General features: G+C 42.7%; 1 protein-coding gene across 3 annotated transcripts in view; it reads right to left on the minus strand.

The window, feature by feature from the left end:
• Positions 1-26,626, minus strand: part of DENND1A (DENN domain containing 1A) — a 1,020,433-nt gene that overhangs the window by 480,014 nt on the left and 513,793 nt on the right. For all 3 annotated transcript variants that reach the window (XM_069748456.1, XM_069748457.1, XM_069748455.1), the window contains exon 11: positions 4,542-4,587. In XM_069748456.1, coding sequence (XP_069604557.1) covers positions 4,542-4,587 — 46 coding nt within the window. The remainder of the gene's footprint in view (positions 1-4,541; positions 4,588-26,626) is intronic.

Consider the following 26,626-nt stretch of genomic DNA (forward strand, 5'->3'; position numbering starts at 1 on the left):
AGTGTTAAAATTTGTGTTTATTTATAAAAAATATCGAACATTTTACAAAAAAAAATGTAACATTTTCAAACTTTGAATTTTTATGCCCTTAAACAAGATAGATAAGCCACACAAAATCGCTATTAAATAACATTTCCCACATGTCTACTTTACATCAGCATCACTTTTGTAACAAATCTTTTTTTGTTTGGAAGTTAGAAGGGTCAAAAGTAGATCAGCATTTTTTTTTAATTTCTTTAACCCCTTTACCCCCAAGGGTGGTTTGCACGTTAATGACCGGGCCAATTTTTACAATTCTGACCACTGTCCCTTTATGAGGTTAAAACTCTGGAACGCTTCAAAGGATCCTGATGATTCTGACATTGTTTTCTCGTGACATATTGTACTTCATGTTACTGGTAAAATTTCTTTGACATTACTTGAGATTATTTGTGAAAAAAATGGAAATTTGGAGAAAATTTTGAAAATTTTGCAATTTTCCAACTTTGAATTTTCATGCCCTTAAATCACAGAGATATGTCACACAAAATACTTAATAAGTGACATTTCCCACATGTCTACTTTACACCAGCACATTTTTTGAACCAACATTTTTATTTGTTAGGGAGGTATAAGGGTTAAAAGTTGACCAACAATTTCTCATTTTTACAACAAGATTTTTTCTTAGGGACCACATCACATTTGAAGTCATTTTGAGGGGTCTATATGATAGAAAATACCCAAGTGTGACACCATTATAAAAACTGCACATCTCAAGGTGCTCAAAACCACATTCAAGAAGTTTATTAACCCTTCAGGTATTTCACAGGAATCTTTGGAATGTTTAAAAAAAAAAAAGAACATTTGGCTTTTATTCACAAAAAATCAGATCCAATTTGTTTTATTTTACTAAGGGTAACAGGAGAAAATGGTCCCCAAAAGTTGTTGTACAATTTGTCCTGAGTACGCCGATACCCCATATGTGGGGGGTAACCACTGTTTGAGCGCACGGCAGAGCTTGGAAGGGAAGGAACACTGTTTTACTTTTTCAATGCAGAATTACAGTATATGGGATTGAGATCGGACGTCATGTTGCGTTTGCAGAGCCGCTGATGTGCCTAAACAGTGGAAACCTCCCAATTCTAACTCCAACCCTAACCCCAACACACCCTTAACCCTAATCCCAACCCTAACCACACCCCTAACCCCAACACGCCCCTAACAATAATCCCAACCCTAACCACATGTAATAATATATATATTTTTTTACCTTTTTACTTTGTCCCAGGGTGGGACATCATGCTATAGTGTCAGATCGCTGATCTGATACTTTGCACAGCACTGTGTCAGATAAATGATTTGACAGGCAGTGCTGCAGGCTTGCCGGCGCCTGCTCTCAGCCACCTCCCTGCAGGACCCGGAAGGAGCCCTGTGGCCATTTTGGATCTGGGGCCTGCAGGGAGGAGACGCTCGAAACAATGCAATCACAATGCGTTGTTCCGAGGGTCTCAGGGAAGCACGCAGGGAGCCCCCTCCCTGCGCGATGCTTCCCTATGCCGCCGGAATGCTGTGATCATGTTTGATTGCAGTGTTCCGGGGGGTTAATTTGCCAGATGTCAGCTGTGATAATCAGCTGACACCTGACCGTGGCTGATCGGTGATGACGTACTATCCCAGAGGTTGTCATAGGGGCCCAGACCACCTCGACGGGATAGTACGTCTAATGTCAGAAAGGTGTTAAAGAAAATTTACAAACCCAATTTTTTAAAGGGATCGAATTTCAATTAAAGTGAGTTGTAGGGGCCTATGTGCCAGAAAATACCCAAAAGTGACACCATTTTAAAAACTGCTCCCCTCAAAGTGCTCAAACCCATATTCAAGAAGTGCATTAACACTTCAGGTGCAACACAGGAATTAAAGTAATGAGAAAAGAAAAAAAAGAAAATTAGAATTTTTCCAACAAAAATGTTACTTAAGCCCCAATTTTTTCTTTTTCACAAAGGTAACAGGAGAAAATGGATCCCAATATTTGTTGTGCAATCACTCCTGAGTACAACAATACCCCACATTTGGTGGAAATCTACTGCCTGGGAACATGGCAGGGCAAGAGTACTATTTGACTTTTGGAGTGCAAAACTGACTAGAATAGATAGCCGACATTATGTCGTGTTTGCAGAGACCCTGATGTGCTTAAACAGTGGAGAAACAAGCCCTCAAAATTATCACATTTTGTAAACTAGACCCCTCACAAAATTTATCTAAAAGGTACGCCCAGGTGCTCCAGAGATTTTTATAACTTTGAGCCATTTTTCTGCAAAAATATTGCGCCAGTTGCAAATTTTTAACGAGAGGAAATTATTATTATTATTATACATTTTTATAGCGCCATTTATTCCATGGTTATTTACATGTGAATACGGGGCAAATATTGACAAATACATTAAACATGAGCAAAAAATAAGGCACACGGGTACATAAGAGGGAGGACCCTGCCCGCAAGGGCTGACAGTCTGCACGGGATGGGTGATGATACACTAGGACAGGTAGGGCAGGTTGGACCATACAATTTGTTTTGCAATTTCTCCCAAGTACACCAATACCCCATATGTGTTGTAAAACTACTGTTTGGGCGCATGGCAGAGCTCAGAAGGGAAAAAGTGCCAATTGAATTTTGAAGTGTAATTGTGGCTGGAATCGATACAGGACGCCATGTCACATTTGGCCCTGACATGCCAAAACAGCAGAAACCCCCACAAGTGACCCTATTTTTGGAAACTACACCTCTTGACGAATTCATCTAGGCTAGGGGTATATTGAGCATTTTTAACCCTAAAGAGATTCACATCGGGCTAAGTAAATTAAAAATTACCATTTTTTCCACTACAACTTTTCCAAGTTTTTAATTTTCAAAAGGATAATAGGAGAAAACGAACGGTACAATATGTTCTGCAATTTCTCCTGAGTATGCCAATTAACTGTGCCTTTATCAGGCAATTTGACTCCTATAAAAATGTATATTAGTGGCTTTGAAATCCCTGCTTTTCCTCAGTCTATTTTCCTGCCTTCAGTTGCACCGACATTAGAACGTGCTCATTTGGAGTACAGATGATGGCAGTGATGGGTCAGCTCAGCACATGTTTCCCACTAACTCTGGGTATAAGCACTGTAGGGGATGGTTCAAACAAGCAAAACACTCAGAGGAGGAGACAGGGGCTGAGCTGAACTCTTCACTGCCATCATCAGTGTTCCACATGAGTACATTCAGAGAGCAATATCACTTAAGGCAGGAACATAGACTGGGAAAAGCAGGGCATGGATTTTTCTGTTCTAGGAATTAAAAAAACATCCTGTAATCAAGTGATTTTCAAAGTTTCATAACTTTACAATGCTTGGGAACAATGTAAAAAAATTAAGTTTAGTCATTCTTTAACTTTATTTTTTTTTAATATGTGAAGATTGTTGGTGGTTTGGATTCTGAGTTCGCCACCGATCACTCAGAAGATTTATGAGAAGTGCAGTGCTTAGGAGGCAGAAGCACTGAGCTTGTGTCTGATTGTGCACAGAACAGTGCATGGACAGAAACTTTCTGCTGAGCTTGTGCCCCACTCTGTGTGCATTATTAAACAGGGGCACCACTCTGTGCGTTTTTAAGCAGGGGCTTAACTTGTGCACCACTCTGTGTGCTCTTAGGCAGGGGCTGAGCTTGTGCATCACTGTGTGTGTTCTTAAACAGGGGATGAGCTTGTGCACCACTCTTTGTGCGTTCTTACGCAGGGGATGAGCTTGTGCACCACTCTTTGTGTGTTCTTACGCAGGGGATGAGCTTGTGCATCACTGTGTGCGTTCTTAAACAGGGGATGAGCTTGGGCACCACTCTGTGTGCGCTCTTAGGCAGGACCTGAGCTTGTGCACCACTCTCTTTGCATTCTTAAGAAGGGGCTGAGCTTGTGAACAACTATGTGTGCGTTCCTAGGCAGGGGCTGTTCTTGTACATCATTCTGTGTGCGTTCTCAATCAGGGGCTTAGCTTGTGCACCACTGTGTGCGCATTCTTAAGCAGGGGCGGAGCTTGTGCATCAGTCTGTGGGTTCTTAGGTAGGGGCTTAGCTTGTGCACCACTCTGTGTGCGTTCTTAAGCAGGGGCTGAGCTTGTGAACAACTCTGTGTGCGTTCTTAATCAGGGGATGAGCTTGTACACCACTCTGTGTGCGTTCTTAGGCAGGGGCTGAGCTTGTGCACCACTTTGTGTGCGTTCTTAGGCAAGAGCAGTGTACTTCTGCTCAGTAAGTACAGCTGACTCTCGTGTGCACCGAGATGAAGCGAGTCATAATTTATTTTTCTATTGGAATGGACAGAAAGAAAACCTGTGTACACCTAAGTTTACAAAGAGGACCTCTGTGCAGGCTCTGTGTCAGCTTTTTTAAGGACTTGTCATAGGTGGTCTATGGGATTTTAGACTGATGTTGGCAGATTGCAACTATATTTTCTAAGCAAAAACTACCCAGTGACAGAAGAACTGGAAAGACACTTTACGCTTTAATCATACAAAGAGAAATAACTTACTTCCATTAGGCTTGAGTGTATTCCTATGAGGTAGGGCATTGGAGCACTACAAAAGATAAAGGAACAAGGAATCAATATTCAGCACTGAAAACACCAATCCATGCACACGTCATGTAAATCTACATTTTCCTCCTACTATCAAAAGAAATTCAATTCTTCAATTAGAAGCTAATTTAGGACACTTGACAGTCATTAAATACTAGAAAATACGAGATATGCAGACCACTGATAGAATAAAATATTTTATTATCATTTTTTCTTTTAGTCTCCAACTCCATCTCCATCTCATACAGTTTGGATAAAGTCCTGATTGCCAATTCTAGTTAAAAAAAATACAGCGGATGGGACCAAAACAGACCATTCTGGCACCTGGAAATCCGTGAAAACATGTCCGATATTGATCCAAGCATCAGATCAAAATCGTCCATGCAAGTCAACGAATCAGTAAGAAATATTGGACAGCATTTGGACGCCATCCGTTTGTCACGGACCGCCAGATAAGAGAAGGTAGAGAAACTTTTTTTTTACTCACTAGAGAAAAACTGATGAAACTTGGACCAAACTCAGATGAAAATCGAACACACCCCAACAAGACCACTGATGAAACAAGGAGCGATTATATCGTACGGTTGTCTGAATGAGCACTTAGTCATATCGGCAGAGGTCCCTCGAGATGCTAGCCATAATACTGCCATATTCAGGGTACAGTGTCGAAAGGGCCATGGGCTACACAGAAGTATTGCCATGCATTATAGGAACAGGGGATAGGGTGTCCACATCACTTACTGGGGGGTGGGGGAGGGGAGTTGAGAATGTCTGTAGAAAAAAAAAAACTTACATGTAATTGTCACCTGCAGCATTCCCAATGCAAGTTTCGTTAACTTTTCATCAGTAGGTCCTCCTGATAGAGAGTTAGCGAAACGTGCGTTGGGGCAGTGGGAATGCTGCAGGCAGCTGATGACAGTAGTTACATGTAAGTTTACATGCCATTATTCTAGCTCCCCTTCTGTTGCATATATGTGTTGGAAAGCTTTAACCAACTAATCACAGTATAATTAGGGGGCTATGTTATACTTATGCTACACTTTGCATGTCCCTTCACCTTCTGCATATGCCTATGTTCCCCTGCATGTGTGCTTAGCAGCCTCCGTTATTTTATTTTTTTGTCTATGTATGTATCAAGTCAATAAAGTATTTTTTTAACGAGCAAATATACTCTGTAGGTTTTCTTCCTACTTTCTTTTGTTGCAATATGTCAGTCATTACACGTCTCACACTGGAAACTCCTTCTTTAATGTAAAATAATCTCTGGAGGCAGATTCTCATGGAGATCTATGTCCGTCCCATAGATCTAAACAGCTAATTTACAAATTAAGAAAACTGTGGATTGCTCTACAATAAAACATTGGATTGAAGAGGTCAAGACATCATTTTAGTCCGCTTTTTATAACCTCCATACCCATATAGACGGGTTAGGAGGGTTGATCTTACTGACAGTTGATCTTTAATAGGCATTTGGGGCATCAAGAGTACAATTTCTGCTTTTAGTGAATTTGTCAGGACGGAATAGATTATGCCCCTCACAATTTTTAAAAACGCTGGCGTAATGGAGGTCAAACACGCAAAATTGTTGCATAAGCATGCGCCTAAAAATGTTGTGACTTCTGCAACAGTTTTTACGCCAGCTTTTAGGCAACAACCATTGGATGAATATAAATTTTCCTTTGTCAGAATGGTAATGACCCCCTCGGAATATATTTAATATGTCATTTATACCAGATGGCGTAAAAATAAAATGCAAAAACAAACATAAGAAAACAATGTCATAATTAACATAATATGTAACAAGTGTATGATCATGGCTGTGGTCATCTGAGTTAGTAGAAACAGGCGTTCTTCAATCTCCTCCCTCTCCTCTTCATTGTGATGATGATTATTAATAAATCAAAAAATGTCTTAAGTTTTCCTTGGGCGCAAATCTAAAGTTTTGTTTCTAGCATTCAGTTTCCCTTCCATTTGAAGCAACTGTCAGTGTAATGTGTAAGATATCCCCATGGAATAAATATATATAAATATTACCAAAAGTGTCCGAAAGACAAAAAAAAAATCAAACGATGGGGTGGCTTTCATTAGCTGCTCCTTTGTCAGTGGTCACAGCGATTCCACCGGAAAACAAACATTTCCCACAAGGCCAAGAGGTTATCGCGTAGAATGATCAGCATGGAAAATCTTCAAAAGAATGTCATGTAACCACATCGGGTAACAATAAGGAAACAATTCGGGATCTGATGGAGCGCACGTCTTACAACGTATGGCGAGAACGCAATCAGATAAACTTAACACCTTCCACACATGCGAAGGATCACTCAAGATACCTTGTATAACACGAGGCTCTGTGATCACCTGTCCAAAGTTGGACTGGGAGGTATTACTTACACCGTTACACACAGGACAAACTGTATACTTCTTAAAGGGGTTGTCAGGGTTAGAGAACAGCTCATGATAAGGCAAGAAGATGTTATAGAAGGGGCTCACCCAGTAAAGCACAGAATTCTGCTCGTGATATGCGTCACCCGACAATATAACAAGCCAACTGATGCTCATTAAGGGTAAGTTCACACTAGGCATTTTTTTTTTCTGCAGCAACACCTGATCTCTTGGCGAGAAATAAGATACGGAAGAAAAAAAGCATGTTTTTCTTGTTTTTTTAATGTGTTTTTTTACGGCGATTTTGACATGCTAGATTTGCCTCTTGTGCATGCTGACAAAGTTTAGTGTTGGGGAAAAAAAAGTCCTATTCTTTAGAATCCGGTTTTGGCACAAAAAAAAATGCAGCGAAACCTGATCCCTGCGTTTTTGGTGCATTTTTTCACCACCCATTTATGCCAATGGGTGAAAAACGCTGAAAGAAGTAACATGCTCCATTGTGCAAAAAAACAAACAAACAAACATGCACAGCATAAAATCCTGATGACAAAAACCCCAATTTGTATATGAGATTTCTGAAGTCTCAGACATGACTGGTACTGTAAACCGCAGATTAAAATTAGCATAAAAAAAACGCCTAGTGTGAACTTAGCCATATAGATCTTTTACAGAGGCAGACGCAAGCAGTATGAAGGGTCCCTGCTTTCATGACGGTCACTAGGATGATTGCTGTAGGATAGTTTGAAAAGCCCGCCGGGGACTATAGGGTGTAAAGCTGCAGCAGCATCGTACGCAGTGAAGAAGCAGTGACCCACAAATTCAAACACAAAAGTCTCTTTTAATGTGTTTCTTCACAGCATTAAAGTCCACTTCACATAAATGCATATAACTTCAGTGATCAGTTTACACCAGTTCAAAGTAATGCATATCACATGGCTTTAGATTTGCGGTCCCTAAACAGGCCAGACTTCCCTTGTCCAGTTTCCCTGGGCGACCGCACGCCATCTCACAGTCTCTATGCGCCTCCGTACACACAGCCTCATATGTTGCAGACACTACTCACGCCAGCCCTCCTCTGACTAGTTCTCGTGGGTGTCCTGCATCGCTGTATCACAGTCTCTTACAGACTCATTACTCACACAGTCGTACACAGTTCAGGATATCCTCCGGATAGCAGCCGGGCACCATATCCACCTGTTTGCAATCGTTACACATGCTAGTCCTCTTTCGGGTACAGGACATCCACCTCCGGGCACAGGACTATCCACATCCGACTCCTACGGGCACAGGATATCCACCTCCGGGCACAGGACTGTCCACATCCGAGACCAGTACCATGGACGACTTGCATCTCTGTGTACGCTGCGGGTGCCAGGCTATTCAGCTGCCCTGGGTGCTGGCTCTGCTGGCCTCCATGCACTCTGCAGACCAGCACACACCAGACTGACACTGACGTGCACCTGGCCAGACACCTGACACACCCATACCCCTTACTGCAGGGCTTTTAAACACACCAACCTGTGGCCTTCAGCCACATGGAAAACCCGGACCGGAGATCCGTGACTCTCATGCACACCTATGGACTTCATCCGTCTGCATGTACATTCTGGGGAGAACAAACAGCGCCCCCTAGCTGTATCAGAGGCCACAGCCTCACAAGGGTGAGACCTGACTAGTCCGGTGCGACCCCTCCTGCCAAGCTCAAGTTGATTGACAACTCTCTTCCAATGTACACACATCAACTGAAAAGCTTAAAAGACAGAACTGGCTGTAATCCGGCAGCCAGGCTCCACTTCATCAATTTAGCATGAATCTTGTGGCAGGATCTCGTTAAAATTATTTTCCGGTTTCAAAAACATACATATCTCCGGGCTGCAGTTTGTTAAAAAAACAAACAAACAACAATAACACCTACCCATAACTCACCCTCCCCTGGTCAAGTGATGAGTCTCCAGTAATCTCGGGGGCTTTTTTCATTTATTGGCTGCAGCGCTGTTGACGGGACGTCAGCGCTGCCAAAAATAACACACACGTGGCGCAACGGTGGAGACTCAGATCCGGACAAACTGCAGATGATGGGAAGGAGTTTTCCAAAACCGGAAAACCTCTTTGAAAGACATCTGTCACCAGGTTTTTGCAATGTTATCTGAGAGTAGCATAATGTAGTGGCGGATAGCCCGATTCCAGTGATGTGTCACTTACTGGGCTGCTTGTTGCAGTTTTGATAGAATCCCTGTTTTTTTTTCTTTTGTAGATGTAGCAGTGCTCAGAATGCTGAGCTGTGTATAACCCCGCCCACAGCACTGGTGAGCAGTTTTCTGCCTACACTATGCATTGTTAGCAAGCTGCCAATCACTGGTGGGGGCGGTGTTACACAGATTAGCCTGACTGGTCTACACAAGAGACCTAGTCCTACAGTGGTAATCTCTTGCTGATAAAATTCTGATTGTGTTGAAACTATAACACACAGCCTAGTAGGTAAAACATGCATGGAATCAGGGTCTCTAACAGGACATTACGCTTTTCTTTGATTAAATGGCAAAAACCTGATGACAGATTCCCTTTAAGGCAATTCTTTTCAGATGTAGCCACAAAATAGCAGCAAACTCCACATATGTTACTTGCAGGTGTGCCTATAGATGTTGTAGTGGCATTGCCAGCCTGCACATTGCAAAGGGTGATGTCCAAGCTAAATTCAGAAAAATAAATTGGCATGCACCAAGCTGGACAATCCACATCACAGGTCAGTGTATATGCAGGGAATAGCTGTGGATGAGTTATAATGAATTGTCTGTACTTTGCAGTTTGCGTGTTACATAACAATGTCTATTCACCCCGCTACCATTTTTCCTTACACTTTGCATATTCCCGTGAAGATAGAAGATGTACTGCCGACAATGATTATTTTTCAGGCCCCACAAACAATCCAATGAAGCCATGAAGGAACATTGGACAATTGCTGCCACGATTACGCTGGACAATGACGGAGAATGCCCTTATAAAACCGTATTCAGCGATTATTGGTCCTTAATCTGGGTTGAGACGCTCTTCTCCAAAATCCCAAACATTTCCTTTAACCCCTTAATCCCATATGACGTACTATCCCGTCAAGGTGACCTGGGACTTAATTCCCAGTGACGGGATAGTACGTAATATGCGATCGGCCGCGCTCACGGGGGGAGCGTGGCCGATCGCGGCCGGGTGTCAGCTGCCTATCGCAGCTGACATCCGGCACTATGTGCCAGGAGCGGTCACGGACCGCTCCCGGCACATTAACCCCCGGCACACCGCGATCAAAGATGATCGCGGTGTGCCGGCGGTGCAGGGAAGCATCGCGCAGGGAGGGGGCTCCCTGCGGGCTTCCTTGAGACGATCGGTACACGGTGATGTACTCACCGTGTACCGAGCGTCTTCTCCCTGCAGTTCCCGGATCCAAAATGGCCGCGGGGCTGCATCCGGGTCCTGCAGGGAGCACTTCCGGGTCAGGATCAGGCTGCAGCTGCAGCTCTAATCCTGCCCGGCTGTATGTCAGATCACCGATCTGACAGTGCGCTGTGCACACTGTCAGATCGGTGATCTGTGATGTCCCCCCCTGGGACAAAGTGAAAAAGTAAAAAAAAAAAAAATCCACACGTGTAAAAAAAAATAAAAAATAAAAAATTCCTAAATAAAGAAGAAAAAAATATATATTATTCCCATAAATACATTTCTTTATCTAAAAAAAAAAAACGATAAAAGTACACATATTTAGTATCGCCGCGTCCGTAACAACCCGACCTATAAAACTGGCCCACTAGTTAACCCCTTCAGTGAACACCGTAAGAAAAAAAAAAAAAAACGAGCCAAAAAACAACGCTTTATTATCATAACGCTGAACAAAAAGTGGAATAACACGCGATCAAAAAGACGGATATAAAGTACCATGGTACCTCTGAAAACGGCATCTTGTCCCGCAAAAAACGAGCTGACATATAGCATCATAACCAAAAAAATGAAAAAGTTATAGTCCTCAGAATAAAGCGATGCCAAAATAATTATTTTTTCTATAAAATAGCTTTTATCGTATAAAAGCGCCAAAACATAAAAAAAAATGATATAAATGAGGTATCGCTGTAATCGTACTGACCCGTAGAATAAAACTGCTTCATCAATTTTACCAAACGCGGAACGGTATAAACGCCTCCCCCAAAAGAAATTCATGAATAGCTGGTTTTTGGTCATTCTGCCTCACAAAAAATCGGAATAAAAAGCGATCAAAAACTGTCACGTGTCCGAAAATGTTACCGATAAAAACTTCAACTCGTCCCGCAAAAAACAAGACCTCACATGACTCTGTGGACCAAAATATGGAAAAATTATAGGTCTCAAAATGTGGAGACGCAAAAACTTTTTTGCTATAAAAAGCGTCTTTTAGTGTGTGACGGCTGCCAATCATAAAAATCGGATATAAAAAACGCTATAAAAGTAAATCAAACCCCCCTTCATCACCCCCTTAGTTAGGCTAGATTCACATTGCGTTAATGGGTTAACGCTAACGGACAGCGTTGCACGGCGAAAATGTCACAATTAACGCCGTGCAACGGGTCCGTTAGCACACCCATTGACAGCAATGTGATTTTCGGGTGTAGCGCATCGCTAGAGCGTGCCATTTTCGGCTCGCGCTAGCAAGGTGCCGTTCTTTTGTGGCGCGCCTCGGACGCTGCTTGCAGCGTCCGCAGCGCACCCGAGGTCCGATCCCCGATCTTCCAGAGCGGGGACGTTAACGCAACCACTAAACACGACACCTAAAAAGACATTGCGTTAGAGCAATCCGCTAGCGCTAAACGGATTTCCCTAACGCAATGTGAACCTAGCCTTAGGGAAAAATAATAAAATTTAAAAAAAAGTATTTATTTCCATTTTCCTATTAGGGTTAGGGCTAGGGCTAGGGCTAGGGTTAGGGTTTGGATTACATTTACGGTTGGGATTAGAATTAGGGGTGTGTCAGGGTTAGGTGTGTGGTTAGGGTTACAGTTGGGATTAGGGTTAGGGGTGCGTTTGGATTAGGGTTTCTTTTATAATTGGGGGGTTTCCACTGTTTAGGCACATCAGGGGCTCTCCAAACGCGACATGGCGTCCGATCTCAATTCCAGCCAATTCTGCATTGAAAAAGTAAAACAGTGCTCCTTCACTTCCGAGCTCTCCCGTGCGCCCAAACAGGGGTTTACCCCAACATATGGGGTATCATCGTACTCGAGACAAATTGGACAACAAGTTTTTGGGTCCAAGTTCTCTTGTTATCCTTGGGAAAAGAAAAATTTGGGGGGCTAAAAATCATTTTTGTGGGAAAAAAAAGGATTTTTTATTTTCACGGCTCTGCGTTGTAAACTGTAGTGAAACACTTGGGGGTTCAAAGTTTTCACAACACATCTAGTTACGTTCCGTGGGAGGTCTAGTTTCCAATATGAGGTCACTTGTGGGGGGTTTGTACTGTTTGGGTACATCAGGGGCTCTGCAAATGCAACGTGACGCCTGCAGACCAATCCATCTAAGTCTGCATTCCAAATGGCGCTCCTTCCCTTCCGAGCTCTGCCATGCGCCCAAACAGTGGTTCCCCCCCACATATGGGGTATCAGCGTACTCAGGACAAATTGGACAACAACTTTTGGGGTCCAATTTATTCTGTTACCCTTGTGAAAATACAAAACTGGGGGCTAAAAAATAATTTTTGCGGAAAAAAAAAATATTTTAATGGCTCTGCGTTATAAACTGTAGTGAAACACTTGGGGGTTCAAAGCTCTCAAAACACATCTAGATAAGTTCCTTAGGGGGTCTAGTTTCCAAAATGGTGTCACTTGTGGGGGGTTTTAATGTTTAGGCACATCAGGGGCTCTCCAAACCAACATGGCGTCCCATCTTAATTCCAGTCAATTTTGCATTGAAAAGTCAAATGGCGCTCCTTCCCTTCCGAGCTCTGCTATGCGCCCAAAAAGTGGTTTACCCCCACATATGGGGTATCGACGCACTCAGGACAAATTGCACAACAACTTTTGTGGTCTAATTTCTTCTCTTACCCTTGGGAAAATAAAAAATTGGGGGCGAAAAGATCATTTTTGTGAAAAAATAAGATTTTTTATTTTTACGGCTCTGCATTATAAACTTCTGTGAAGCATTTGTTGGGTCAAAGTGCTCACCACACATCTAGATAAGTTCCTTAATGGGTCTACTTTTCAAAATGGTGTCACTTGTGAGGGGTTCCAATGTTTAGGCACATCAGGGGCTCTCCAAACGCAACATGGCGTCTGTCACGATATGGTATGAAATATCATAAGTAGTTCTCTTGCTAGCCTGCGTGGGCAAAGCCCCCCTTCCCTTTCATTCAGCCAAGAGCTGCTTTTCCAATGTACTGGGGGAAGTTTTATTGCCGAATGGAATTTACAACTGGCATTTCCTGTGTAAGCTCTTGTTCAGCTACAAGTGATGTAGAAACTTCAAAATCCCTGAAAGATTCCTTGTTTAGTTTTTGTTAGATATTAGGCAAACGATTTAAGCTAGAAATACGAAAATATATATTCGTATTCCCACTCGGTGTATCTACACATCCCGCGAAACACGGGCTTCTAACTCCATCTGGTAAAGAAGTAGGGATTTCTCTGTAAATATGTATCCCAGATAGGACATGTTTGATCTCATTAGAATGCTCACGTTAATTCGAGATGAATGATAGGTTTGGTCTGACTCTGTCATGTGTTGTAGCGAAGTTATAGCAAGTAGATAAATTTAAGATTGAAGTACTCAGAATGTAGAGAGAGGAGGGTCTGGATAAGCCAGCCCTTCTGTGATGACAAAGCCTTAAGGTATTAAGTGTCTGGCAGGCTCCCCAGCTCAGTCTCTCTGCTGGATTTCTTCTTCTGGACTTCTTGTCCTATTGTCCTGGAAGAGCTGAGTACATCCCATGGACTGGGATGTATGGAAACTGCACTAGCCTGGGGTGTCCGCCATGCTTTTAACATGTGAGTGTTATCTTTTCTCTTTTATTCCCTTTATGTTATAATTACCCATGTACATATTTGCAATTGTCTCATTTGTAACATCTTTATAAAAATATTTTTGATAAAGCACTGCCTAATTTTTTTTTTAATGGGATATACTATTATATGTTAGTTCTTCTCCATACCGTACCCTAAGTCTTCTGAAGGGAAATACGCTAATGTTACTGTTGTGTTGGGTTAGCTTCGGACCCGTTTAATCGAAGCTGGTGGCAGCGAGAAGTGTGCAGACTTTTGGGTTATGTTGTAGCGGCTGCGGCGTTAATAATTATTGTTCCTGCCTGAGTGGGAGTAGTTATCGCGTCGCTGCAGCGTGCCCAATAGTCAGTACATAGCAGGCAGCCTTTCTGGCGACTAATTACCCAGGGTGCAGTACCTAATCTGACCTGAGAGTAAGGGGGCGCCAGAGAGCTGCAAGTGTTAAGTGGAACTGTAAGCGGGATATACATAAATCCCTGCAGTTCGTGGTATATAGAAAAGCAGTGGGATACCTAGAATAAGCCCCTGCTGTAAACTAAGAGGACAATAGCCTTGTGTGTGTTTTTTTCATCAAATCGTGGAGTGGAGGGATAACTAAGATAAGCCCCCCTGCACATGTGATAGCCGTCTGTTGGCCTAAAGTCACCTCAATCCGTGACGTAGGGGTGACGGTCACGGTGTGAATCCTGACCAATTGGTGACAGCGGTCAGGGGAATCGTGACAGCGTCCCATCTCAATTCCGGTCAATTTTGCATTGAAAAGTCAAATGGCGCTCCTTTCCTTCCGAGCTCTGCCACGCGCCCAAACAGTGGTTTACCCCCACATATGGGGTATCGTCGCACTCAGGACAAATTGCACAACAACTTTTGTGGTCTAATTTCTTCTCTTACTCTTGGGAAAATAAAAAATTGGTGGCGAAAAGATCATTTTTGTGAAAAAATATGATTTTTTATTTTTACGGCTCTGCATTATAAACTTCTGTGAAGCACTTGTTGGGTCAAAGTGCTCACCACACCTCTAGATAAGTTCCTTAAGGGGTCTACTTTCCAAAATGGTGTCACTTGTGGGGATTTCAATGTTTAGGCACATCAGGGGCTCTCCAAACGCAACATGGGATCCCATCTCAATTCCAGTCAATTTTGCATTGAAAAGTAAAATGGCGCTCCTTCCCTTCCGAGCTCTGCCATACGCCCAAACAATGGTTTACACCCATATATGGGGGATCATCGTACTCAGTACAGATTGTACAACAACGTTTGGCATCCATTTTATCCTGTTACCCTTGGTAAAATAAAACAAATTGGAGCTGAAATAAATTTTGTGTGAAAAAAAGTTAAATATTCATTTTTATTTAAACATTCCAAAAATTCCTGTGAAACCCCTGAAGGGTTAATAAACTTCTTGAATGTGGTTTTGAGCACCTTGAGGGGTGCAGTTTTTAGAATGGTGTCACACTTGGGTATTTTCTATCATATAGACCCCTCAAAATGACTTCAAATGAGATGTGGTCCCTAAAAAAAAATGGTGTTGTAAAAATGAGAAATTGCTGGTCAACTTTTAACCCTTATAACTCCCTAACAAAAAAAAATTTTGGTTCCAAAATTGTGCTGATGTAAAGTAGACATGTGGGAAATGTTACTTATTAAGTATTTTGCGTGACATATCTCTGTGATTTAAGGGCATAAAAATTTAAAGTTGGAAAATTGTGAAATTTTCTAAATTTTCGCCAAATTTCCGTTTTTTTCACAAATAAACGCAAGTTATATCGAATAAATGTTACCACTAAAATGAAGTACAATATGTCACGAGAAAACAATGTCAGAATCGCCAAGATCCGTTGAAGCGTTCCAGAGTTATAACCTCATAAAGGGACAGTGGTCAGAATTGTAAAAATTGGCCCGGTCATTAACGTGCAAACCACCCTCGTGGCTTAAGGGGTTAAGCAGAGGTAGAAAGAAAGGCGTACTTTGTGAATGAAGACAACTTAGATCTCTCGTGTATCGTTAAAAGGGGTTCTTAGATTGGTAAAATTATACTGGGCATAGGGTAAAATCTGGAGTAAAATGCAAGATCATTTTCCTTCTTCTCTGTTGCTAATCTTTTTGCGGAATGTTTCTAATGTGTGAATATAACTTATGAAGTCTCTGAGAAAAAATGTATATCGATGGAACTGGGGAGAGTAATAAAGAGCAATCAAGGTCCGAGCTAACCCTTAATAATACGTCCGAAGCTTAAGGTGACATTACACAGACATAAGAATTCACATCTGAGAAATTTAATTAACGGCAACATGTCCGTCTTCATGTGATCTACGACTAATCAAGAGACGGACTAGTAGGCATAACGTGTTTAATTACATTGTCACAAGTGTTGAAATCTGCTGTCGACAGATGAGATTGCGTTCAGAGCCCGACATTAAGGTATTCTACAGAGAGACATATTTAGATTAAGCAATATATATATATATATATATATATATATATATATATATATATATATTCAGATTTTATGTAACAATTTCATTTAGCTGATGGACTGCGGGATGGATACAATGTTGCACAGATGATGCTCATTCTAAAGGTTTTCATATTATTGCTGATGGTGCTTCAGTGCCAGCAAGACAGCGTGAGCTTCTGCAAGCTGGAAGATGGAATTAGCTCTTGTTTCATTTACTTCTTCTGTGTCTTCTAGTTTAATTGTTTCATAGACTGTGTTCAGGGCAAAACATTTATATACAAATGTGACTAAAACATAAAGAAATAAAGAATGACAAAAAGATTCTGAAAGATTTTCTTTTTTGCTCTACAGATCCATTAGCTTATGATGCTGTATAATTAGAACGCTTAACTGCCAATAACAGGAGACAGGCTTCCTGCTAAAATATATACATGGTTTAAAGGGAATCTGTCAGTAGGATCACCTCTCCTAATCCGCCTATATGTGCATGTAGGTCATAGGACGCTGAATAAAATGACATCTTGATATCTGCAATCCGAAGTTTTATTCCAGAGAAATCCACATTTTCCTTAACCCCTCTGTGACCTTAGACGTACTATCCCGTCGAGGTGCCCTGGGCTTATCTGACCCTGGACGGGATAGTACGTCATAGCCGATCGGCCGCGCTCACGGGGGGAGCGCGGCCGATCGCGGCCGGGTGTCAGCTGCTTATCGCAGCTGACATCCGGCACTATGTGCCAGGAGCGGTCACGGACCGCCCCCGGCACATTAACCCCCGGCACACCGCGATTAAAGATGATCGCGATGTGCCGGCGGTGCAGGGAAGCACCGCGCAGGGAGGGGGCTCCCTGCGGGCTTCCCTGAGACCCCCGGAGCAACGTGATGTGATCGCGTTGCTGCGAGGGTCTCACCTCCCTCCCTGCTCCCTCCAGCCCTGGATCCAAGATGGCCGCGGATCCGGGTCCTGCAGGGAGGGAGGTGGCTTCACAGAGCCTGCTTAGAGCAGGCACTGTGAAGGCTGCAGCGCTGCATGTCAGATCAGTGATCTGACAGAGTGCTGTGCAAACTGTCAGATCACTGATCTGTGATGTCCCCCCCGGGACAAAGTAAAAAAGTTAAAAAAAAAATTTCCAAATGTGTAAAAAAAATAAAAAAAAATATTCCAAAATAATGAAAAAAAAAAAAAAATATTATTCCCATAAATACATTTCTTCATCTAAATAAAAAAAAAAAAACAATAAAAGTACACATATTTAGTATCGCCGCGTCCGTAACGACCCGACCTATAAAACTGTCCCACTAGTTAACCCCTTCAGTAAACACCGTAAGAAAAAAAAAAAAAAACGAGGCAAAAAACAACGCTTTATTATCATACCGCCGAACAAAAAGTGGAATAACACGCGATCAAAAGGACAGATATAAATAACCATGGTACCGCTGAAAGCGTCATCTTGTCCCGCAAAAAACGAGCCGCCATACAGCATCATCAGCAAAAAAATAAAAAAGTTATAGTCCTGAGAATAAAGCGATGCAAAAATAATTATTTTTTCTGTAAAATAGTTTTTATCGTATAAAAGCGCCAAACCATAAAAAAAATGATATAAATGAGGTATCGCTGTAATCGTACTGACCCGAAGAATAAAACTGATTTATCAATTTTACCAAACGCGGAACGGTATAAACGCCTCCCCCAATAGAAATTCATGAATAGCTGGTTTTTGGTCATTCTTCCTCACAAAAATCGGAATAAAAAGCGATAAAAAAATGTCACGTGCCCGAAAATGTTTTCAATAAAAACGTCAACTCGTCCCGCAACAAAACAAGACCTCACATGACTCTGTGGACCAAAATATGGAAAAATTATAGCTCTCAAAATGTGGTATTGCAAAAAATATTTTTTACAATAAAAAGGGTCTTTCAGTGTGTGACGGCTGCCAATCATAAAAATCCGCTAAAAAACTCGCTATAAAAGTAAATCAAACCCCCCTTCATCACCCCCTTAGTTAGGGAAAAATAAAAAAAAATGTATTTATTTCCATTTTCCCATTAGGGCTAGGGTTAGGGCTAGGGTTAGGGCTAGGGTTAGGGTTAGGGCTAGGGCTAGGGTTAGGGCTAGGGTTAGGGTTAGGGCTAGGGTTAGGGTTAGGGCTAGGGTTAGGGCTAGGGTTAGGGCTAGGGTTAGGGCTAGGGTTAGGGTTAGGGCTAGGGTTAGGGCTAGGGTTAGGGCTAGGGTTGGGGCTACAGTTAGGGTTGGGGCTAAAGTTAGGGTTAGGGTTTAGATTACATTTACAGTTGGGAATAGGGTTGGGATTAGGGTTAGGGGTGTGTCAGGGTTAGAGGTGTGGTTAGGGTTACCGTTGGAATTAGGGTTAGGGGTGTGTTTAGATTAGGGTTTCAGTTATAATTGGGGGGTTTCCACTGTTTCGGCACATCAGGGGCTCTCCAAACACGACATGGCGTCCGATCTCAATTCCAGCCAATTCTGCGTTGAAAAAGTAAAACAGTGCTCCTTCCCTTCCGAGCTCTCCTGTGTGCCCAAACAGGGGTTTACCCTCACATATGGGGTATCAGCGTACTCAGGACAAATTGCACAACAACTTTTGTGGACCAATTTCTCCTGTTACCCTTGGGAAAATACAAAACTGGGGGCTAAAAAATAATTTTTGTGGGAAAACAAAAAGATTTTTTATTTTCACGGCTCTGCGTTATAAACTGTAGTGAAACACTTGGGGGTTCAAAGTTCTCACAACACATCTAGATAAGTTCATTGAGGGGTCTAGTTTCCAATATGGGGTCACTTGTGGGGGGTTTCTACTGTTTAGGTACATTAGGGGCTCTGCAAACGCAATGTGACGCCTGCAGACCAATCCATCCAAGTCTGCATTCCAAATGATGCTCCTTCCCTTCCGAGCCCTCCCATGCGCACAAACGGTGGTTCCCCCCCACATATCGGGTATCAGCGTACTCAGGACAAATTGGACAACAACATTTAGGGTCCAATTTCTCCTGCTAACCTTGGAAAAATACAAAACTGGGGGCTAAAATATAATTTTTGTGGAAAAAAAATATTTTTTATTTGCACGGCTCTGCGTTATAAACTGTAGTGAAATATTTGGGGGTTCAAAGCTCTCACAACACATCAAGATGAGTTCCTTAGGGGGTCTACTTTCCAAAATGGTGTCACTTGTGGGGGGTTTCTACTGTTTAGGTACATTAGGGGCTCTGCAAACGCAATGTGACGCATTCCAAATGGCGCTCCTTCCCTTCCGAGCCCTCCCATGCGCCCAAACGGTGGTTCCCCCCCACATATGGGGTATCAGCGTACTCAGGACAAATTGGACAACAACTTTTGGGGTCCAATTTCTCCTGCTACCCTAGGGAAAATACAAAACTGGGGGCTAAAAAATAATTTTTGTGGGAAAAAAATTTTGTTTTATTTTTATGGCTCTTCATTATAAACTTCTGTGAAGCCCTTGGTGGGTCAAAGTGCTCACCACACATCCAGATAAGTTCCTTAGGGGGTCTACTTTCCAAAATGGTGTCACTTGTGGGGGGTTTCAATGTTTAGGCACATCAGTGGCTCTCCAAACACAACATGGCGTCCCATCTCAATTCCTGTCAATTTTGCATTGAAAAGTCAAACGGCGCTCCTTCCCTTCCGAGCTCTCCCATGCGCCCAAACAGTGGTTTACTGCCACATATGGGGTATCAGCGTACTCAGGACAAATTGGATAACAACTTTTGAGGTCCAATTTCTTCTCTTACCCTTAGAAAAATAAAAAATTGGGGGCAAAAATATAATTTTTGTGAAAAAATATGATTTTTTATTTTTACGGTTCTGCATTATAAACTTCTGTGAAGCACTTGGTGGGTCAAAGTGCTCACCACACCTCTAGATAAGTTCCTTAGGGGGTCTACTTTCCAAAATGGTGTCACTTGTGGGGGGTTTCAATGCTTAGGCACATCAGTGGCTCTCCAAACGCAACATGGCGTCCCATCTCAATTTCTGTCAATTTTGCATTGAAAAGTCAAATGGCGCTCCTTCCCTTCCGAGCTCTCCCATGCGCCCAAACAGTGGTTTACTGCCACATATGGGGTATCAGCGTACTCAGGACAAATTGGACAACAACTTTTGAGGTCCAATTTCTTCTCTTACCCTTGGAAAAATAAAAAATTGGGGGCAAAAATATAATTTTGTGAAAAAATATGATTTTTTATTTTTACGGTTCTGCATTATAAACTTCTGTGAAGCACTTGGTGGGTCAAATTGCTCACCACACATCCAGATAAGTTCCTTAGGGGGTCTACTTTCCAAAATGGTGTCACTTGTGGGGGGTTTCAATGTTTAGGCACATCAGTGGCTCTCCAAACACAACATGGCGTCCCATCTCAATTCCTGTCAATTTTGCATTGAAAAGTCAAACGGCGCTCCTTCCCTTCCGAGCTCTCCCATGCGCCCAAACAGTGGTTTACTGCCACATATGGGGTATCAGCGTACTCAGGACAAATTGGACAACAACTTTTGGGGTCCATTTTCTCCTGTTACCCTTGGTAAAATAAAACAAATTGGAGCTGAAGTAAATTTTTTGTGTAAAAAAGTTAAATGTTCATTTTTATTTAAACATTCCAAAAATTCCTATTAAACACCTGAAGGGTTAATAAACTTCTTGAATGTGGTTTTGTGCACCTTGAGGGGTGCAGTTTTTAGAATGGTGTCACACTTGGGCATTTTCTATCATATAGACCACTCAAAATGACTTCAAATGAGACGTGGTCCCTAAAAAAAAATTGTGTTGTAAAAATGAGAAATTGCTGGTCAACTTTTAACCCTTATAACTCCCTAACAAAAAAAAAAAATTGGTTCCAAAATTATACTGATGTAAAGGAGACATGTGGGAAATGTTACTTATTAAGTATTTTGTGTGATATATCTCTGTGATTTAATTGCATAAAAATTCAAAGTTTGAAAATTGCGAAATTTTCAAAATTTTCGCCAAATTTCCGTTTTTTTCACAAATAAACGCAGGTACCATCAAAGAAATTTTACCACTATCATGAAGTACAATATGTCACGAGAAAACAATGTCAGAATCACCAGGATCCGTTGAAGCATTTCGGAGTTATAACCTCATAAAGGGACAGTGGTCAGAATTGTAAAAATTGGCCTGGTCATTGACGTGCAAACCACCCTTGGGGGTAAAGGGGTTAATATGTAAATAAGCTGTTAAGATCTATGGGCCGGACATAGATCTCCCTGAGAATCTGCCTCCAGAGATTGTTGTAAATGAAGTGGAGTATTACCAGTGTGAGCTAAGTAATGACTGACAGTCCGCTCTCCTGATCTACAGGTCTCACACTGGTAACTCCTCCTTTCACTGGAGGCAGATTCTCGGGGAGATCTATGTCCGGCCCATAGATCTTAACAGCTTATTTTCATAGTAAGAAAAATGTGGATTTCTCTAGAATAAAACATCAGATCGTAGATATCAAGGTATCATTTTATTCAGCTTCCAATGCCCAAAATGCCCGTATGAATGGCTGATCATACTGACAAATGCCCTTAAACAAAACTATAATATATATATTACTATAAGCATTGCCATGATTAGCTTTATTATATGGATAGTATAAGGAGTTGTATATCACTACTATGAGGAGAAGCTATAGAAAAGGAGGAAAACACATGAGGAGAAAATAAGTTCAGGACAGAAGCTGTGCTGATATATAACGTACTGAAGAAATAACCTGGATGAACACAGAACTCACATCCAGCTTATTTAAAGGGAAACTATCATCAGGTTTTTAGACCCCAAACTAACTTTATCTTCATCTATGTAAAGTCCCGGTAATGCTGATGATGGTTCATACCTTTGTTTTATAACTTCGTGCCCCAGTTTTATAGAAATCCATCTGTGAAATGTTATACTTCCTCTTTCGTCGCCTGCCTCCTGAAAGGTCACTCTCCTTTGCGATCTGTTCGCCCTCCTGAAATCTTATGCAAATCTCATGATTCCTCTTGGAGCAGAACATGAGCAGTGAGGTCATAATAAAGTTTGAGAGCCGGACTATCAATCTGTGCATGTGCCGCCTCTGGGAATGTGACTACTTTACTGCCACGTAAAGGCAAAATGACATATTCCTGCACCCATAAGTCTGAACATACGTCTATTTTGCCTTAACGTCGTCGTAAAGTAATTGCATCTGTGAAGTAAGAGTGTTCCAGGGGGACAGCACCTCCTGCACCTTGCAATTCTGACTTTGTGCACGCCAATTCTCCGCACCTGAACCGCCTCCGGGAATGATGGCGCTTGCGTGGAATCTCAGGTGGAGGAGGAGGTCACAGAGAAAAGTGACCTGTTAGTCACAGAGGCCGGCAGGGGGCAGGGAAAGAAGGATAGAAGTACAAGTGCAAAGCCAAGCCTCCTGCACTTGTGACTCATTTGCATAAAAAATGGCCAATTTCTATAAAACAGAAAACAAACTTCTAAAACAAAAAGGTTCTGGGAATTTACATAGATGACATTAGTTTGGGATCTGAAAACCTGCAGGCAGGCTCCCTTGAACAGGAATAGACTCTCCCAACTTGAGACAAATCTGAATCTTGGACCGAGCTGTATATCAGGGGGGTTAAATAACGTAGAAATGAAATTCTGTCCAATTTAATAAGCTTAAGGTAACCACTAACAAAAGGATAGCACTTGTACGTGAAAAACAAACATCTGGATGAGGCCTTACTGGGCTTCTTGCTGCAGTTTTGATAACATCCCTACATCCCTGTTTTCTCAGTTGCAGATATAGCAGTTCTCTGAATGCTGAGCTCTGCAGAACCCCAAATGGTAGCTTTCTGTGCATACTGTGCATAGGCAGAAAGCTGCCAATCAGTGGTTGGGGCGGGGTTGTACAGAGTTCATGAAAATGGAGGACTACATGGCAGCAGGTTTACTAGTCCTCTAGTGATAATCTTCTGCTGATAAAACAGGAATTTTACCAAAACTACTGTAAGCAAAACAGTAAGTGACACAGCTGGAATCAGGCTCTCTGTCTCTACATTATGCTGCTCTCAGAATAGGTGGCAAATAGCTAGTCACAGATTCCCTTGAACGGTTGTTTATGGCCCTGGAAGTGGATAGACCGCAAGAAATGAGGTTGTCAGTCTGGGAAAACTTCTCTAAGTAAGATTTTCATTCTTGTCATAACTTTATAAGACTTCAGTTCCTGCAGTTTCTGTACAGTAATAACCTCAGGTGTAATAATCCATCCCTTACAGAAATCCCAATCATTCTCTAACCTAATTCACTGTCTCCACTGCCAACTAATCCCTCCATCGTTTCACTGTCAGGGGCGAGCACCCGATGATAAACCCTGCTAAAAAGTGTTAATTACTGTGAACCAGCGACAATCGTCCAGACAATCACAGATGACATCAAACGCTCAAAAGCAAGTGGCAAATTTTATTTAACGAAGAACAGGCAAAAAAAAAAAAAAAGTATAAACGTTTTCTGACAAAAGAAAAATGAACAAGCAGCAGTAACATATTTTGTATAATAGAAAAAAAGAATGCCTTTCTCAGGTTCCTGACCCCGCCGATGACCCGAAGAGACTTGGTACATCTCCCCGGCGCAGCGCCCTGAAAACACTTAACAAATGTGCAAGATTCTATTCATTTCAATAAAAGCCAACATGAAAGATGGATTTTAAGAAACGTGAAATATATATAGATATATATTTATATATATATATTTTTTTATAGATCAGAGGCCCAGAAAAGCCATGCAAAGCTTGGGAGAAATTCGGCAAGGGCACCGAGGAAACCAAAGTGTAAGGAAGCGCTCACAATGCTCTTGTGTCAGAAATGCATTCTTCACCCGAGTTTCAGAAGGAAGAATCTGAATACGGTGTCATGGCTGTTTAATTCTTGCCGTTCCCTTTGACAGATTATATAACAATGCACGCTATACATTTCTTGTAATGCCGAAAGAAAAAGTCTGCAGGGTTTGGTCGGAGCGGCGTGTACATCAGCCATACAAAAATTATACAATGAGCTATGAATATTATGTGAATATATTATTTTACACAAGAATATCAAAGCAGCCTTCAAAGCAATAAGGCCACAATGGCGCTATAACGACGGCGTCCGTCCATTGTCAAGTCGGATTTTCGCGGGTGCATTAAATATACTTATATTCACAGAAAACCTAACTATCTTCCCCTTCACCCCCCTTGGTTGAATGGAAATTATTTCACACCCAAAAAGAACAAAAACAAAAAAACCTCAAGGAAAATGAAGAAAACTGTCCAAAGTTATGCTCACATTTAGCACATTCATTTTGTTTAGTGCATCAGGAAAGCTTATATATGTCAAATGTGTCCAAAGGCCGAAAGGGAATCCTACAAAGCTGGTATGCAACTGTGCGTAATGTGAACGGCGCCTGGCAGAAAGAATGGGCATGCAGAGGTATACCGCCACCAGCGGCAAGTCAAGTGACCGGGGATGGCCTCGTGCTAAACGGCCCCAAACCCTTCCCAGCGCTAAACAGCCTCAAACCCTACCCTGAGCTAAACAGCCCAAACCCTGCTCGGAGCTAAACATCCCCAAACCTTGCTCGGAGCTAAACAGCTTCAAACCCTGCTCGGAACTGAACAGCCCCAACCCCTGCCGGGTGCTAAACAGCCCAAACCCTGCCCGGAGCTAAACAGCCCCAAACCCTGCCCGGAGCTAAACAGCCCCAAACCCTGCCCGGAGCTAAACAGCCCAAACCTTGCCCTGAGCTAAACAGCCCAAACCCTGCTCGGAGCTAAACATCCCCAAACCTTGCTCAGAGCTAAACAGCCCCAAACCCTGCTCGGAACTGAACAGCCCCAACCCCTGCCGGGTGCTAAACAGCCCAAACCCTGCCCGGAGCTAAACAGCCCCAAACCCTGCCCGGAGCTAAACAGCCCAAACCCTGCCCTGAGCTAAACAGCCCAAACCCTGCTCGGAGCTAAACATCCCCAAACCTTGCTCGGAGCTAAACAGCCCCAAACCCTGCTCGGAACTGAACAGCCCCAACCCCTGCCGGGAGCTAAACAGCCCCAAACCTTGCTCTGAGCTAAACAGCCTCAAACCCTGCTCGGAGCTGAACAGCTCCAAACCCTGCCCGGAGCTACCAACACAAACCGTGCTCAGAGCGAAACAGACCTAAACCCTGCTTGTAGCTGAACAGCCCCAAACCCTGCTCAGAGCTAAACAGCCCCAAACCCTGTCCGAAGCTAAACAGCCCCAAACCCTGCCCGGAGCTTAACAGCCCCAAACACAGCTCTGAGCTAAACAGCCTCAAACCCTGCTCGGAGCTGAACAGCCCCAAACCCTGCCCGGAGCTAAACAGCACAAGCCCTGCTCAGCGCTAAACAGACCCAAACCCTGCCCAGAGCAAAATGGCCCCAAACCCTGCCCAGAGCTAAATGGCCCCAAACCCTGCCCAGAGCTAAACGGCCCCAAACACTGCCCGCATCTGCTAACTTCTCCCAACATGTGCCATGTATGTATGGCAGAAGTCAGGAGGATTTGTATGGAGCGGATCCATGCCATTTCTGTCATATCGGGGCAGCACGGTGGCTCAGTGGATAGCACTGCAGCCTTGCAGTGCTGGAGTCCTGGGTTCAAACCCCACCAAGGACAACATCTGCAAAGAGTTTGCAAGTACTCTCCGTGTTTAAGTGGGTTTCCTCTGGGTGCTCCGGTTTCCTCCCACAGTCCAAAGACATACTGATAGGGAATTTGGATTGTGAGCCCCATTGGGGACAGCAATGATATTGTGTGCAAACTGTAAAGAATTGTGGAATATGTTAGCGCTATATAAAAATAAAGACACCCACCTATATCTTCTGCAACCGGAACTAACTCTGATCACTGTAGATTAACAACTTAGATGCCACAACCAAGGCTCCATAGAGTGAGCTGACATGTAGCTATTGCTAGTGAATAAAGGATCTTTTTTCAGTTTCCAGATGTGCTACCTCCTTTTTGACTATTGTTTTTTTACCAATGTTGAGCAAGCATGCTGGGATAAGGTGATATCCACTGTGCGCGGGTGCTAACAGAATGTCTTCGGGATGCTTGAATAAAGTGTTCAACTCACCACGGCTGTTCGAGAGCCACAACACATGTGGGGATTTCCAATCCAACAGGCGATCCCTGCATGCGTTGCGGCTGT

Source organism: Ranitomeya imitator, chromosome 2 (genome assembly GCF_032444005.1).
Source record: "Ranitomeya imitator isolate aRanImi1 chromosome 2, aRanImi1.pri, whole genome shotgun sequence".
Taxonomy (NCBI): domain Eukaryota; kingdom Metazoa; phylum Chordata; class Amphibia; order Anura; family Dendrobatidae; genus Ranitomeya; species Ranitomeya imitator.